Source organism: Peromyscus eremicus, chromosome 17 (genome assembly GCF_949786415.1).
Source record: "Peromyscus eremicus chromosome 17, PerEre_H2_v1, whole genome shotgun sequence".
NCBI lineage: Eukaryota > Metazoa > Chordata > Mammalia > Rodentia > Cricetidae > Peromyscus > Peromyscus eremicus.
This window is the reverse complement of record NC_081433.1, coordinates 36455246-36472454: the sequence shown is the minus strand read 5'-3', so window position 1 is coordinate 36472454 and position 17209 is coordinate 36455246. Positions and strand designations below refer to the sequence as shown.

The window sequence follows — 17209 nt, the reverse complement described above, 5'->3', positions numbered from 1 at the left end:
AGTCCGAATTTTTCACTTCTTCCTGTTTCAGTAGCCAAACATTTTGGGGACTAGAGATGAAAATGTAAATTTAGAAAATTGGTTTATGTTCAAATTTATGAACATAAAAATATCACCAGTTTTTTTCCTTCTTTTGTTTATATTGATATTCGACACCTATAAAATGTCTCTACGGTAATAGTAAAAGTTGTGATGGGCAGAACCACTCATACACCCCTTAGGGATGGAGGAATACAAGCCCACTTCAATCTCATCCTCTTCCAGTTGAGGAGCCTGAGGTTCAGCAAGGAGGTGACATATGCCCACCTGCTCTGGAAGTGTTACAGGAGAAGAATGCACATATTATTCAGGACCCTGGTCTTTACAGTTTTCCTCTCTTGCCCCAAACACATAAGATATAAAAGTACACAGCGGTGAACAGACTAGAGTACTCAAAGTGGAACAGTTAGACCCATCACTTTGGTCATATCTGGTAATGTCTGTGAACACTTGAATACAGACATTGCTCATTGAGAACTCTTTGTTAGAAAATTGGAAGCAGAAACTGACAACAGTAACTGCACTGTCTGCTGGTGGGGACCAGGCATACTGTCAGTAGCCCAGGGACACAGGAGGTAAAGTATAGTTCAACTCTTCTGTAGGCAGAAGAAAGAAGAGGGGACAATCCTCCTAAATTTCACCTCTCCATATGCGTGGTGAAAAATGAAAGCTTAATCAAGAGCTTCCTGAGCAGATGCTTACTAACTCACACTCAGTCTCCAGATGGGCAGATGCTTACTAACTCATACCCAGTCTCCAGATGAGCAGATTCTTACTAACTCAAACCCAGTCTCCAGATGAGCAGATGCTTACTAACTCAAACCCAGTCTCCAGATGAGCAGATTCTTACTAACTCAAACCCAGTCTCCAGATGAGCAGATGCTTACTAACTCATACCCAGTCTCCAGATGAGCAGATGCTTACTAACTCAAACCCAGTCTCCAGATGAGCAGATGCTTACTAACTCATACCCAGTCTCCAGATGAGCAGATGCTTACTAACTCAAACCCAGTCTCCAGATGAGCAGACGTTTGCTCTAATTCATACTCAGTCTCCAGATGAGCAGGCATTTGCTCTAACTCATACCCAGTCTCCAGATGAGCAGGCATTTGCTCTAACTCATACCCAGTCTCCAGATGAGCAGGCATTTGCTCTAACTCATACCCAGTCTCCAGATGAGCAGGCATTTGCTCTAACTCATACCCAGTCTCCAGATGAGCAGGCATTTGCTCTAACTCATACCCAGTCTCCAGAGGAGCAGGCATTTGCTCTAACTCATACCCAGTCTCCTGAAATGGAGCCTGTGGTTGATGCTGAGATTCAGACAGAACCAAATGGCAAGACAGTATGCTTTGTTCAGCTGTAAAATGGTAATAAATCTTTTCTTCTGGTTTATATTTTAGTGTTTAAATGGGTGCGAAGAACATTAATTGCTCTCGTCCAGGTCACTTTTGGAAGAACCATCAACAAGTGAGTTATTACAAAATGAATGTTTGAGTCCATTTGTCTGAACATTGAATTACCTTATGGCATGGTGGCTGAGGGATTTAACAGAGAGTATCCTTCTTTTGTATTTTGTTTCTGATACGATTCTGAGGCTGGCTGAGGAAGCGGAGTTTTGACTTTCTCTTGTAGCATGCATGCATGGTAAATAGATGACAGATGTGTGCTAGGTCCAGCATTCTGGCTGATGAGGGTTGGGAGCTGTTCTGGGAAAATTCCGTTTGGATCAGGTAGTACCCTGGGTATTCTGTTGTCATGTCACATAATCGGACTCAGGCTACGATTTAGCCACAATGAAAGTAAGATACTCACCAGATGGCAAGTATTTACTCAGAGAGAAATATAAAACATATTCACTTTTAGAGTTGAAGTAGCGTTAAAATGTCAATTCTTCTTTACGTGTGGACAGCTGTGGTGGAGGGCTGTGTCTGTCATATAGTAATGCCACAAGCCCTTTGTAGATTCTAAACTGCGTTGCAGTAACCATTTGCATAAAAACATTTGTACATGTAATCTTCTACAGGCCATTTTCGGGTTGTTCAGAAAGTGTTCCACTTTGAGCATTGGTTCGTGAAAGCTCTGGGGGTCTGCTATGAGAACTCCTGGCCACTCAACGTTACTTGTGAACTAACTATTGATATTGCTCACAGCTGCGAGAGTATGCCATCAGCAGAGGCTAGAGCAAACAGTGCAGGCAGTTTTTATCCGAGATTAGCTAACGCTTCATCTTATGGTGAGGAGACAGAACCAGAACCAAGAGACGGCATGGCTTTCTGGGGTCACCAGTGTACTGTTCAGTAGACTATCCCGGCTTCCAGGCCTGTGACTCCCGTTTCACATTATCCCTGTGCCTGGAATTCACAACCGCCATTGTCAGCTTCTTTTGTAAATACCTATCAAAATACAGATTTTAGCCGGGCGGTGGTGGCACCCGCCTTTAATCCCAGCACTCGGGAGGCAGAGCCAGGTGGATCTCTGTGAGTTCGAGGCCAGCCTGGTCTTCAAAGTGAGTTCCAGGAAAGGCGCAAAGCTACACAGAGAAACCCTGTCTCGAAAAACCAAAAAAAAAAAAAAAAAAAAAAAAGAATACAGATTTTCTGCAGAATAGAAATGTGAGTGAATGTCTGTACAAATTTAAGAAATAAATTACTGATTTTAGTATTATAAAATAAGTTTTGAGATGAAAATATTGTTTTTCCAAGTGAATAACTTACTGTTGAACATTGAACTGTGAGATGTTATTGTGATAGTCTTATTATGTAAGTTTACACAGTTTTTATAGGAAATACTATAAATGTATTTTAATACAATACTTTAAAAATGTATTTGCTTCAGTTTTATTTCTAGAATTTTTTTTTTTTTTAAAAAGATAGTTTAGGTTGTCCATCAGAGGCCTGTATAGTTAACTTGTGTCCTTTGACAGAGAAAGAGCCAGTGTAACGTACTGTTGATGTCTTGGGAAAACATCATTAGGACTGATAGGCCTTGGAGACATTTCCAGGCGTCTTTTTTCCCCCCACACTTCAGCTCGCTGATGTGTTTCCCTGTCAGATTCAGCAAAGTCTGTGTCCTTCCCATGCTCCTCTGGCGACGTTGGCACTTGTTCCTGACCCGGGCAGCTGTGCTTGAGGTGATGAGCGGTCGGGCAGCTGTTTGCGTGGAGTTTGAGAGCCTCCTGTAGGGAACTTTCCGCTGTCCACGCCACTGGGTTTGCTACCAGGCCGGGAACTCTGAGCCCCTGGCACAGGCTGGTTTTGCCCTTTGCAGAGGATGACCCAGCAGAACGTCCAGCGGCCATGTTTGTCAGCCTCTTGTCCGGAAGCAACCATAGTCTCACGCGTTCGGTTTGCTTCAAAAGCTTTTGGCTGATAGAAGAAAACACCTAGGTGCTGTTCTTTACTAAGAATTGCCTAATGTTCAGTCACAAATTGAAACTTCTTCGTTTCTTCATGGAGTGCCAGGAGTTAACCGAAAGCTAAACTATAGAAATCAAAGCGTGTTGTTGATGGCATAGAGAGCTTTCTTAGGAAGGCAGATGGGCAGGTTAGTGGTTACTTTTTAAAGCAGAAATCCTTTTAAATAGATAAATTATTGTCTTTGTCTAGATTTGAATTGCACAATATTTGGTAATGTTTGATTTTCACTATGAAACAGTTAACATTGCAGTTTGACACAGAATTTAATCATTTCCCCAACATTAACTGATTACTGTGTATGAAGTGCTGGGTTTGGAACATCCATTTGGAGATGTCCTGAAACCCTTTCTTACTCTTAAAAATCTGACTGAGACACCAGGCTCTTCCAGACCTTTCTGATTACTGTTTATGTTAGTTTGGGGGCTTGCTTTCAGGTGCTTCTGGGCCTGGTAATCTAAGATGATCCTTTCCCTTTCCACTTTTTCCCTTTTTAGCCTAACAACTACTTCTGGGCTCTTTTTTAATTGCTAAGGGAATGGTTAAACTAGGTGAAAACGATTTTTGCATAACTGTGCAGGTCGAGTATCCCAACCCATGTTTCATTCCCGTGACCCAATGGACTGGGTAGTGTTACATCTTTGAAGGATGTCCTTGCTCCTGGCCAGTGAGCACGAGGTGCTTTCTCTGGGTCGGTATTTTCCCAGGACTCTCTAAGGGGCCAGTAAAAGAGTATGGTTCTCCTCCAGGACTTCTGGTACCCAAGGAGTGCTTTTCACACCAGTTTTCATCAGGTTCAGGAAGTGGGCTTGTGTTCCAGTTTATAGGCTTCATGGAGAAATGATCAGTGTATGAGGGGAGTTGAAATCTTTGGATAAATCTCAGTCCTCTGTTCTTGTCTATACTGATTTGAAGGTAAACATTTGGAAAAGTAGGTACCCTGGGAAAATGTAAACCCCATATTGTGTGTGTGTGTGTGTGTGTGTGTGTGTGTGTGTGTGTGTGTGTGTGTATGAAATTCTCAAACAATAAAAAAGAGAGAAAGAAAAAGAAACAAAAAATGTAAACTCCAGGAATGTGTTAGTCATCCAGTATTGCCAAAGTGAACAATAACTTTCATAGCCAAGGTTTGAAAATAATTCATTTATACATCAAACATTTGGATCAGGCTATTAACCTTCCCATTGACAAATGCATTCTCAGAATAGAGTATACAGTTTTTAAAAACTTCATGCAAGCAATATTTTTTTTTTCTCTTACTAGACAAATCCGGGATACAGTGAACTGGATAGTCAGTGAGCAGATGTTGGTTTACTACATCAATGCTTTCCGGGATGCTTTTTGGCCAAATGGGAAGTTGGCACCGCCAACTCGAGTCCGAAGCCAAGGGCAGAGTCAGGAGACGAAGCAGAGAGCACAGCAGAAGCTGCTGGAGAACATTCCAGGTGAGGCCTGGCCTGCCAGAGAGGCTGGAGACGGAGGTTAGCACTGTGGAGAGGTGCACCCCCGGAGGCCGCTTCTCAGGGTTTGCTGAGAAAACACTGAAGAGCACACTGTGTGCTTAAAGTTGGCCACGAAACTTTAGAAGTGTGTGTAAAACGCATTTATTTTCATTACCAAAACAAGTAGTTGCAAATGCTAAAATTGTAGCCTTCATAAATGCCCTTCAGTAAAAAGAATTCTAATTTTTTTTAAATGTCCAAGAGAACCAACCAGTTATACTAATTATGCCTCCATGCTTTATTGTGTGTTGTACATCATCACTTGAGGACAGAAAATGGATTTTTCAGATCTCAGGATAGAGCGCTTGCTTAGTATGATGGCTGACATTGTCAACTTGACAGGATCTGGAGTCACTAAGAGACAGGCCTCTGTGCGTGCCTCGAGATGATCTCGCTTAGGTTAAGTGAGGTAGAGAGACCCACCTTACGTGTAAGTGGTACTCTTCCATGGGCTGAGGTCCTTGTGTGAATATGAAGGAGAGAGTGAGCTGAGCACCAGCGTCCATCTGCTGCTCTTGCTTCCTGACTGGATGCTACATGAGCAGCCTGCTCAGGCTCCCACGGCTGTAACTTCCTTTCCGTGTTGGACTACACCTCAAAGTGTGAGCCAAGATACACCCTTCCTCCCTCTGTCGCTTTGTCAAGAGTTACTTTATCGCAGACAACAGGAAAATAAACCCTACACACGCAAGGCCTAAGTTCAGCCCTCAGCAGTTCACCAAAATGTACAAACTTTTCTTCCCCCAGATACCCTTCAGAGCCTTGTTGGACAGCAAAATGCCCGTCATGGTATAATAAAAATATTCAAGGCACTGCAAGAAACAAGAGCTAATAAGCACCTGCTATATGTGAGTAACAAGCCCCAGAGGACTCTTTCTTTTTGGATTTTATATTTCTGTATACATAGGAGGATAACTTTTGATCCTCATATTCTCAATTACTTTTATTACTTATAACTCCAGCCTCCTTTTTTTTTCTGCTTCATTTTTATCTCTCCTCTCATTTGATTAAGAAGTATAAAGGGGACAGAGCAGTCCTCTTTTCACACACTGAGTTCTCTGTTGACTGCTGATTTAACATCTCTGCACGACTCTGTAGTTTTTGTTATTTTGGCAAGTGAAACTTTTTCTGATTAGAATTACCGATATCAGGCCCGTGTGGTGGTACATGCCTATAATCCAAGTACTCAGGAGGTAGAGGCCAGTGGGGGCTGCATGATACCTTATCCCAATATTAAATGTCATGGACAGTTGGATGTGTCGAATAGGCCATGAGATAAATGGAGTTTCTGTAGTCTTGAACTCTTGAGAGTCACCCGTTCACTGAGGACCGTCTTAGAACTCTGCGTAGACTTTCCTGTCAAGCACACGTTGTGAGAAAACCCTCACATAGCCCCATCTTCACTTCTCTTTCTCGGGACAGGTCCTGATGGAGCTGCTGCTGCTGGAACTGTGTCCTGAGCTGAGAACTCACTTGGATCAATTCAAAGCTAGTCAAGCCTGAGACTGCACAAACCAACCACCAGAAAATGTCTGTGTAATAATAGACATGAAACATTTTCCTCTTTTCCACAGAGGGCCTGACAAGAACCATACTGATTTTTATTTTCGTACCTCCCTCTACTTTGATGTGAAATAAGGTCAATCAAAGGGAGGCGGACCGATGCTGGGGTAGGCAGTAGGAAAACAAACTGATGTTTGTCGGTTTTTATTTAAATGATAAATACTTTAAAGCTCAACTTGCCGATTGAAATACAAATGTTAATATGTGATAAGAACATAGGAAATATTTTAAATATTTATGAAAACAGTTTTGTTGTTAAATGACAAACTCTGAATCTTGTACAGTTAATCTCCTCACTGAGGATTCTGAACATTCCTGTGTTTCACGTGTATTGAAGAACACTGTTGTGCGATGCTTGGTGTAAAGTTATTGTGAAAATTTTATTGTCTTTATTTTTACCAAAGATTTCCCATAGTTTGAAGCATTTGAAGCAATAAAATTTAAAAATGAATCACAGTGCTCAAAGGTATCGAGCTTGTGTCACAGAAGGAACAAGAGCTTGGCCACTTGGGCAGCTAAGACATATTTGTCGAGAGCCCTTTCATAGACAGCACTGCCCGCTGGGAGCTTCTGTAAGGAAGTGTGGAGTTCGCTGCCTGGTTTTTAGTGCATGAGAAGGCCAACTTGGTGAGTTGCTGGGGAGATAAGATGTGAGCTAAGCCTTGGAGGAATTAGCCTAAAGCCGGGGAAGCAGAAAAGGGACGTTGCTTCATGGAGTTGAAAGATTCCGTTAAACCCATAGTCTTGTGCACTACAAGGGCGTTAGGTGAGGTGCAGGGTCTGGATTTTGTCGTTATTGACAGTGGGACCGTGGACAAGTCACTGAGTCAGTGTTCCTGAGCTTTGTCATGTGTTAGGCAGTCATAGTCATACACTGTCCTTTCTCTAGTTTCTAGAATACTAAAAACAAAAGGCAAAACTGCAGTCTGAATAAAAGAAAAACTATATTCAAGTGGTATAGGTTTATCATACTAATAGCTCTGTCAAGTTCTTGATGAGACACACTTCTGAAAGATGGACAGTTAAAACAGTACAAGGTTCACTGTTGAGAGTCTTCTGATTATAGCTCTCTGGTCCCTTTGTTCAGACTGAAATGGTATTCGAAACTTCAGACAAAACTGAGGTTGGCTATTTTATACATAGGAATTGTCCTTCAATGAGATATCGAAAAGACCATTTAGAGTAATTCATGGAAGAGAAATAATGCGAGGTTGTACATCGTTTGTATAATTCTAAGCCATCGCTTAAACGTTGGGTCTTAAATTTAAACTGCACGTAAGAAAAAGATACTCTCAGTTGGGAGGTGGTGGTGGCGCACGCCTTCAATCCCAGCACTCTGGAGGCAGAGGCATGGGGATCTCTGAGTTCAAGGCCAGCCTGGTCTACAGAATGAGTTCCAGGACTGCCAGACTACACAGAGAAACCCTGTCTCAAAAGGGGAAAGAAAGAGAAAGCGAGGAGAGAGAGAGAGAGAGAGAGAGAGAGAGAGAGAGAGAGAGAGAGAGAGAGAGAAGAGAAGAGAAGAGAAGAGAAGAGAAGAGAGAGATCCTCTAACTCTTCTATCTCTTTATGACAGAGTCTGATAATCAACTATAATGAGTCTAGAAATTTGGACTTAACAAAAAGTAAGTTGGAAGTCTCTCATCACTTGAGGTAAAGAGTGGCTCCGCTCCCCGGTGAGCATGAGCAAGTGGGAGGTGCCAGGTGCCAGGCTATCAGCTCTGTGGTAAATACAGTACACGGAAATTGAAATTCCACACTGGGTTCCCAGTCAGGCGTGGGTTATCACCAAATACGACACCTGTGGTGGTGGTTCCGGTGCGGCTGTACCCTCGTTAGCTCGCGTATTTGAACAGCTGAGCCCTGGTTGGCCGTGCTGTTTGGGAAGTGTAGAGTTGTTAGAGGGAGTATGTCACTGGGGGTTGACAGGTCTCCCCTTACCCCACCCCCTATCTCCCACCTCTCTCGGTGTGAGATGTGAGCTCTCAGTTTCCTGCTCTGCCGCCATACCTGCCCCTGCTTCCATTATGAACTCTAACCCTCTGGAACCCCAAGCCAGAATACACCGTTTCTTAGGTAAGTTTCCTTGGTTACAGTGTTTTATCACAGCAAGGGAAAAGTGACTAATACACTTGTTAGACTCCCAACACTGAAGATTTGGGAGACATGTTTCTTTTTCATTTTTCTATTGTTCAGTGTTTTTCTATTTTTCAGTGCTGGGAAATCTAATTCAGGGTCTCATGCATCAGGCGGATAGATGCCTTCCCCCCCCCCCCAGGTCCACCTCCATCCCCGAGACTTGCTTCCTTTGTATCTGGCTGTATTTTTCTCACACTGGGGATGAACTCCAGGGCCGTGTCTGTCTATGCTAAGCAAGTGCACTACCACTAAGCAACATGACTGCTACTTTTTAAAGTCTCTATTTTGAGACCAGATCTTGCTAAGTTATCCAGGCTGACCCCAAATTGATGATCCTCCTGCGTCAGCTTTCCAAGTAGCTGCATGTATGATTGTGTACTCCCACAGCTTGCTGAGGCCTGTTTTTTTTTTTTTTTCTTTTTTCTTTTTGAGACAGGGTTCCCCAGGCTTACCCTCTTGCCTCCTCTTTCCCAAGGCTGGTGTATTAGTTTTTTGTTTGTTTGTTTGTTTTCTGTTGCTGCGGTTAAAACACTATGACCAAAAGTGACTTAAGGAGAAAGGAGTTTATTTGGGCTTACAGTTCCAAAGGGATCGAGTCCATCCTGGTGGGGAGGCAAGTGGCAGGCACAGCAGTGGGAACAGAAAGTTGAGAGCCCAAGCAGAGTGTCCACTGGAACTAAGGCGAGGCTGTGAACTCGCAAACCTGCCCCCAGCGACAATAAAAAGCCCTACCCAAACAGCACCACCCACTGGGGACCACACACCAGAGCCCAGAGGGACAGTTTGCCCCCCAGCCAGCACAGCCAGGGTCTCAGGTATGCACCACCACGCCTGGCTCGGAACCCCAATTTTAATGGCACTTGTAAAAGTGGGCTTCCCTTTGGGTTGAGGAGAGGCAGTTGCTTCCCTACATGCACTGTTCTGGTAAACTTTCTCTTCTTTAGTGTATTCCTGTTGGAGCTGGGAACAGTGGGGTGCTCTGTATCCACCTAGTCAGGAGCAAAAGAGACCACTTAGCACCATGGAGAGAGGCTATCTAAAAAGAAAAACTGCCGGGCGGTGGTGGCGCATGCCTTTAATCCCAACACTCGGGAGGGGGAGGCAGAGTCAGGTGGATCTCTGTGAGTCTGAGGCCAGCCTGGTCTACAAAGTGAGTTCTAGGATAGCCAGGGCTGTTACACAGAGAGGGCTTGTCTCGGGGGGAAAAAATTTTATTTTAAAGAATTTTAGTTAGTTAGTTATTAGTTTTGGGGTTTTATTTGTTTTGTTGCTGTTTTTCTTGATACAGTGTCTGTCTACAAAGCTCTGGCTGTCCCAAAACTCACTATATAGACCAAGCTATCCTGGAAGTCACAGAGATCCACCTGACTCTGCCTCCCAAGTTCTGGGATTATAGGTGTGTACCACCATGCTTGTTCTTAAAGAATTTATTTATGAGAGAAAGAGTGTGTGTGTATGTGTGTGTGTGTGTGTGTGTGTGTGTGTGTGTGTGTGTTTACTAGAAGAACTAGAAAAAAGTTGAAGTTGCTATAGTAAGCTGCAAGGCTTGAGATATTGAGCAGGATGTTGGGAGGGAATATAGAGTATTCAGTAGCTATTATAGAGGAAAAGGCCTTATTTCCAGGGTTGGTTTGAGACTAACTTTTGTAGAGAATGCAGAAGTGTACAACTACTTCTTTTTATACAAAAACAAAGTTCAATTAATGTAAGTACCTGAGTGCATAACCAAGGCCAGGCTTCCCGTTCTGCAGCAGCAGCTCTAGCAGATGCCACCACACAGAAACTCCGTTTTCTCACCACTGACAGATTTTATTTATCCACCGTTGCCAATGACATTGTACGGCTCAGTGGTTAAGAGCACTGGCTGAACTTCCAGAGAACCCCAGTTCAATCCCCAGCATCCACATGGCAGCTCACAACCATGCATACCTCCAGCTCTAGGGGATCAAACGCCCTCCTCTGGCTTCTGCTGGCGCCGGTCATGTGTGTGGTGCACAGACATGTAGGCAGAACACCCATAAACATAAAATAAATTTTAATTTTTCAAGAGAAAATGACATTAAGATTTATAAAATAAAGCCATACCAGCTAATATGCTGACAAAAGGCGGGGATTAAGATCTCTTTAAGACCTACTGTTTTTAATACATTTCACAAACATATTACTGCACCATCTAAAGCATACGGACCTTTGTTTTCACTGTGGCCTTTCCTTTCGTAGATTTTACTGACAGTAAGACAGTCTGTTGCTAATTACATTTTCTTTCTTTCTTCTGAGACAGCAGAGTCTCACTATAGCCCCGGCTGACCCCAGACTCAGATCTTCATGCCTCTGCCTCCCACCTGCCACCTAGCCTGCTAATTTTGACACAATATTTAGATGTGTGTCACCAATATATGGAAAAATGTTTGCGAATTTATTTAAGTATTTAGAAACTTCTGTACGCTGAAGGAGACAGTTGTCAAAGACACATTCTGCAAAATGGAAAAAAAATCTACCAACTAATAATATCCTTAATATCTGTGATGTATAAAGAATTGCAAAAATTAAAACACTAAAAATCAGAATCGTCCAACCACGTAGATGAGCTAAAAGAACTACCACGTTGCCCAGCTATTCCACTCCTGGGCGTGTGCCTAAAGGATTCGGGTCGACACACTACAAAGGTAAGTGTCCACATTCATCTTTGCACCATTCACAGTAGCTAGGAAATGCAGCCAGCTTAGATGTCCCTAAACAGATGAAGGAAGAAAATGTGGAAGAAACTCAATGAGATTTGATGCAGCCATAACGAAAAATGAAGTACTTGTCAGGAAAATGGATGGAACTGGAAGTCATCATGTTACATGAAATAAGGCTCTGAAGGGCAAACTGTTTTCTCTCACGTAGAACGGAGATTGGAAAGTGTGTGTGTGTGTGTGTGTGTGTGTGTGTGTGTGTGTGTGTGTGTAGAACAGTGTTTGTATTTCTGTGTGTGTGTTTATAGCTCATGAAAATGGAGGCTCATACAAGGAGAGGAAGGGATCTTAAGAGAGGTGGAAATAAGTAATAGAAAGTATGTGGTAAGAAAGGAGAAGGGAGGCGGGTGATGATGGCACACACCTTTAATCACAGCACTCTGGAGGCAGAGGCAGGCGGATCTCTGTGAGTTTGAGGCCAGCCTGGGCTACAGAGTGAGTTCTAGGACAGCCAAGGCTGTTACACAAGAAGCCCTGTCTGAAGAAAAGCACACACACACACACAGGAGGAAACTAACTGCAGGAGGAAAGGTGCTGGGGTGTGGCTCTAGGGAAGGAGGGCAGTGGAGGAGGAGGAGAAAGAGAACAAAGCACAGGAGACGTGTATGCAATCCATTTCTTTGCGTGCTAACCTGAAACATTACTTATAAAGTAATCCTTTTATAAGTAAGCTTTCTCAGGCTGGATTACAAAACAGTATTTAGATGTAGCTCTTTGGTTAATGATTTTTATGAGATTTTTCCCATACTTTATGTTGTATGGAAATGTTTCTAAGATTTTAAAAATATAGAAAATGAATTCAAATGAAAGCATATTGCTGTAATTCTTATATTTATCAGGGATCATAATTTTTTTTTTGCTTAATTGAGATCTTTGAGGGCACATTTGGAGGGACATGGTGCTACATAATTTAATTCCATTTTTAAAAAATTTACAAATTAGCCAGTTATCTGTAGTAAGAATCTTTTAATAAGCTATGGGAATGCTATACACTTTCTACAAAAAAGATTTGGAAGCCTAATCTTTAAATTTTCTTTGGCCTTCATTTAATTTTGTGAAAAATTTCAGATGGCTCAATACATTTTTAAATTAGCAAAATTCATAAACAAATGCCAAAGAAAATATAAAGAATTAAACTTTCAAATTGCGTTTGAACTAAGTCAGCAGCACGTGTACTTTGGAAACTACAAAACCCAGTCTGTACTAAGTCATTTCAGACACTGCATTTAATAAGGCAAAGGGGTACTTGGTTTTGGCATGCTTTCAAACTCATTGCAGTCCAGGCCACTGTAGAGGCTAAGAGGTGGGTCTCTGAGGACTCTTCCCAGCGGCTGGATTGGTGTCTAAAGTTTAGTTTGTGCAAATTACAGAATACAAATACAAGAATGAAGGAAATGTTTCTGTAAAATACCCCGGATAATATAACGGGGACGCAGGAAATAACAGATGGAGCTGCTGTGAGCATACACACACACACTGTTTCAGGTGAGGATTGATGGGCTTCGTTGAAATGCATTGTGGTCTAAATTCTTTGGCGAATTAGTAAGGCGTGAAGCTCATCTGCCAATGTGGGGTTCAGCTGGCAAGCCTTAAAGAGAGAAGAGAGTTGGATAGTTGATAAATTCTCATTGCTCGGTTCTTCTCTTTTTAAAAACAGACAAACTTCTACACATAATTTTAAAATGAAAACTAAAGAATTATTAAAACAAGAGAAATAGAAACCATTAACATTTGGTCTCAAGCTGTTCTATCCTGAAAACAGCAGAATCTATAATAATTAGATTTTAAAATATAGTTTTATCATGCCTAAATAGTGACAAGGTGCATGATTCTAGAATGTCAAGTGTTTGGCAGGAGCATCAGAGGTTATCTGGTATAAGCACCATTCGGAGCAGAAATTGTCTCTCCAGTGCCCAGGACATTGGTCTTACACTATTTGCTTAGCTTCTTGCTATTGGCCAGGAGTTGTTATCTTCTAAGAGAAAACTTTTGTACTTGTTTCTGAGACAGTGAAGTCAAAAGGTTCTTCTTTGCATTGAGCTGCAATGTCCCTCCACATACTTTAGAAACACACAATGCTTAGACATGCCGAAGGGGCCACATCCAGCCGAAGAGCGAGCTAACACCAGACAAGGGTCCCTGGCCTGACCCCTGGGGTTCTGCCATCTTCCTGCCCTATTTCTGGTGTAGCTCCAAATCCCCTCCCTCCTCGCCACAGTTCCTCTGTATAGGAGGTTCCGGTCATGGACCCTTCACTGTCAGGACTCCTTCATGTTTAGTTCTCAGAGAACATACTCTGTTTCCCTCTGCAGACCTCATAAGACTTAGCAAATATGCTGCCTCCTCCCTGTGTCCACTTCATCAGTATCTTCCACAGTATGCACTGGGCTAACTGGGTGCTGTGTTCTACCTACAGCGTTAATACACAGCGACGGGGTGATTGTCTCCCAACAGGTGGAAGACAGTTCTTGGGTTGCTATTGGTTTACTGCCCTTTCATGATGTTTATACCAAATATCGGGTCATTTAAACTAGACTTCCTCCCATACTTATCCTCAAAGCTTACTGTGGATAATCTAGAACATGAAATTGGACTAGTTTGGAGATTCGTGTGCTGCAAGAAGGGTTTCTATTTTTGGAAAAGTTCCTTTGTTCACCCTCGTTTCTCACATGAAAAGAATGGGGTGGTGGTAAATAGCCCAGACATCAGCTGTATTTGTTACTTTGGAAATCTGTTTAAAACACAATAGCTCATGTTTCTCTCTCTCTCTCTCTCTCTCTCTCTCTCTCTCTCTCTCTCTCTCTCTCTCTCGCTCTCTCTCGCTCTCTCTCGCTCTCTCTCTCGCTCTCTCTCGCTCTCCTCTCTTTTAAGATTTATTTATTATGTATACAGTGTTCGGCCTGCACTCCAGAAGAGGGCACCAGATCTCATTACAGATGGTTGTGAGCCACCATGTGGTTGCTGGGAATTGAACTTGGGACCTGTGGAAGAACAGCCAGTTCTCTTAACCTCTCAGCCATCTTCCCAGCCCCATAGCTCATGTTTCTAAACATGTGTGCATACTAGAATACTCTAGAGAGCTTTGGCAGGTATGGTGGTGTCCCATTCCCAGAGACTGTGAATGAATTCTTCCAAAATAAGGTCTGGTACTAGCCTCTAATTCCAGAATCTTCGGGGGCCCACAGACACAGGATTGCCATGAGTTCCAGGCCAGCCTGGGCTGCACATCAAGTCCTTGACCACAGAACTACATACAGAGTTAATTATGATGCCGTTCTAATTTGTGAACACCATGGACCTAAAGCATGCACAGTTCTTTAAAAAATTCACTGCAGTTACTATTACAACCTCCCCACATTCCCAGCCCCCCCGAAAGTGACCACATGGATTAAAATGTGAGAGCATTACTGATTACCTCATTCTCATGAAACTGTCCTGGGTTTACTGCTTTAAAACCTTCATTTAACTCCAATATTAGAGTGAGGGTGTATAAATTTTTTGTTTGGTGAAGACACAAACATTTAGACTGTAAGGACAATGATAGGCCTTAATTCGCAGGTGGCAGCCGATTTAAGGAGACCAATTCGCATCAAAATGGGACTTTTATCACCTGAGCTTAATTATGCTGGTACGACTCTACCAGGTGCAACCTGCCCAGCCTCCCCATAGACAGGTGATCTGCAGAGTGATAGAAAACAACCACGGAAAAGGCCGTGGTTTCCGGCTAGGTCAGTCTCTAGTTCCTCCCCAGGCTTACTTTGGAATAGTAGTGTTTGGCAGTCGCTTCGTCTTTCTTAATACCCAAGCCAAGCTGGAGACACCGAGCGTAGTAGAAGGACGCCATGGCCATGCCTTTGCTGATGAACTCGGGGAGACAGTCCGTGATGTGGGCTATCATGGGGATGTCGTGAACCTCGTCGTAGTCCGCTATCCTGAGGGGATGGGAAATTTTAAAAGGGACGTCAGCCATGCTTTACGTTTACACAGAACAGCCTGTGGAAAGTCTGTGCTCTAAGTGACGTCCCTGCCCTTTCGAGAAGTTTGCTGTGTGGGGAAGTTATGTAGTATCATCTGCTAAGAAAGAGCAGGGAAGGACAAACTAGCCCAGAGCTTCCTTGTGGAGATACTCACAGGGATTAGCCACTAGGGAAATTTGGTTCTTATTAATATTTTAAGCATTATATCATCTTGTGGATCAATTGAGTAGGGGATAAAACAGGATCCTCTGTTCCCTTATGTAGGGGGCAGAGGAAGCCCTGGGTGAGTGAAGTCCTGAGGGATCGTGTGTTTTGACATGGGCACAGCCGTGTCGGAAAATCCAAGGCCTCGGACCGATGGGACAGTTGGTAAAGCTGTTACTCATTGGGCCAGGCTGGAAAGAAATGGTAAAGCTTTTCTTAGGCGTCCAAGTGTGAGTGCTTGCAGATGGCAGATCACTGTGTGCAAAGACTAGCAACTGCTGCTTCCTCCTCCAGGTGTTTACAGCTGGAGACAACTGCTCCCTACAGAGACCTCCATCCAAAACAACACACTGAGGTTCTGGGTTGAGGTGGTAGCAGAATCCCACCGGAACCTGGCTACATTATACGTGTGTATGTCTGCCCTTTATTTCCTCACTGTCCCTAGCCAGGGTCCCAGGATCCAAGCTGTTCTAGAACATGGCACCCTTGGATCATCCACTGAAACATCAGTCTTAAGTCTAGACAGTCACCACACAGGCCCGCTTTAACACGGTAAGAAATTAGCATATTTTTCTCGAAAAATGTGCAAGAGAAAAGCCAGCCTTTGCAAACTGTACACAAATATGAGGACTTACGTGAGAAGGAGATCTAGCCAACTTCATGTTAGCTACGATGTTAGGGGGAATAGGAATGTGGGAAATGATGCTAAGTTCTGAAACCTTTAAAGATCTGTTCAGGCTTGGGAGCTGGCTCAGCTGACACAGGCTCTGACCACCGAACCCGAGGAACCGAGTTTAAAGTAATCCTCAAGACCCACATAGTGGAAGGATGCAACCATGTTGCTCTCGGACCTTCACATGGATGCCGTGCCATGTGCACACACACACACAACAAACAAAGGAATCAGTGCAATACGTTTTTTAAGAACTGTTCAGAATCTTAGCCAGGAGGGCACTTGCTGGGAATACCAGAGTTGGCTCCCCCAGTGACCTGCTGCCTGGAAGCTAAGATGTCCGGAAGGCGGGGGGGGGGGGGGGGACACGGACGACACACACATGTCCTCTCTTCCTTTCCTCTCCATCCCTGTCACTCCCTGGGGTGGGGGGTGGGAGCATGTCTGGGACTATGGGCAGCGCACCGTAGTCTGGTGGCTACTCTAGAGTGCCCTGGACTGTTTTTCCTGGTCTGGATAAATACATGCAGGCAACAGAATGGAGCCTTAGGGACTCAGAAAATTTCCAAAGAGTTCATAAGACATTCGTGTAAGTCTTCGAACAATACCCCAATCACGAAGCTTTATTTCAACCACACAGAGATAGAACTCTGTGTATAGAAGGGAATATAGGAAGAGATTAAGATTTCTTAATAGGCAATTCTAATGTGTCAATTTACGCCGAGAAACCCACTTCAGCTAAGAGCTGTGAAATCCTGAAGGGGAATGGTACAGAATTGTACTTTTCAATATGGTCAGAACTAGCCATACTGGCTATTCACTTAAATTTTAACTGGTTTAAAATTTCAGTCTTGGGTGGCACTGGAGTATTTAAGGTCATTGGACCGTTGTCATTTCAACCCTGAAGAAAGTTTTGTGGGACAGATCTGGCACAACACCAAGTACTTGTAAATACCTC

General features: G+C 43.4%; 2 protein-coding genes across 5 annotated transcripts in view; one reads left to right on the top strand and one right to left on the bottom strand.

Moving 5' to 3' along the window:
- Snx25 (sorting nexin 25) overlaps window positions 1-6971 on the top strand; it is a 115848-nt gene extending 108877 nt beyond the window's left edge. Inside the window, exons 16-19 of the mRNA XM_059244660.1 lie at window positions 1443-1509; window positions 4719-4900; window positions 5705-5805; window positions 6380-6971. Coding sequence (XP_059100643.1) covers window positions 1443-1509; window positions 4719-4900; window positions 5705-5805; window positions 6380-6460 — 431 coding nt within the window. The 3' untranslated portion in view covers window positions 6461-6971. The remainder of the gene's footprint in view (window positions 1-1442; window positions 1510-4718; window positions 4901-5704; window positions 5806-6379) is intronic.
- A 5637-nt stretch (window positions 6972-12608) lies between these two features.
- Window positions 12609-17209, bottom strand: part of Lrp2bp (LRP2 binding protein) — a 29993-nt gene continuing 25392 nt past the window's right edge. For all 4 annotated transcript variants that reach the window (XM_059244982.1, XM_059244985.1, XM_059244983.1 and 1 more), the window contains 2 exons: window positions 15155-15329; window positions 12609-12985 (listed from right to left, as the gene is read on the bottom strand). In XM_059244982.1, the coding sequence (XP_059100965.1) occupies window positions 12920-12985; window positions 15155-15329 (241 nt within the window). In that variant the 3' untranslated portion in view covers window positions 12609-12919. The remainder of the gene's footprint in view (window positions 12986-15154; window positions 15330-17209) is intronic.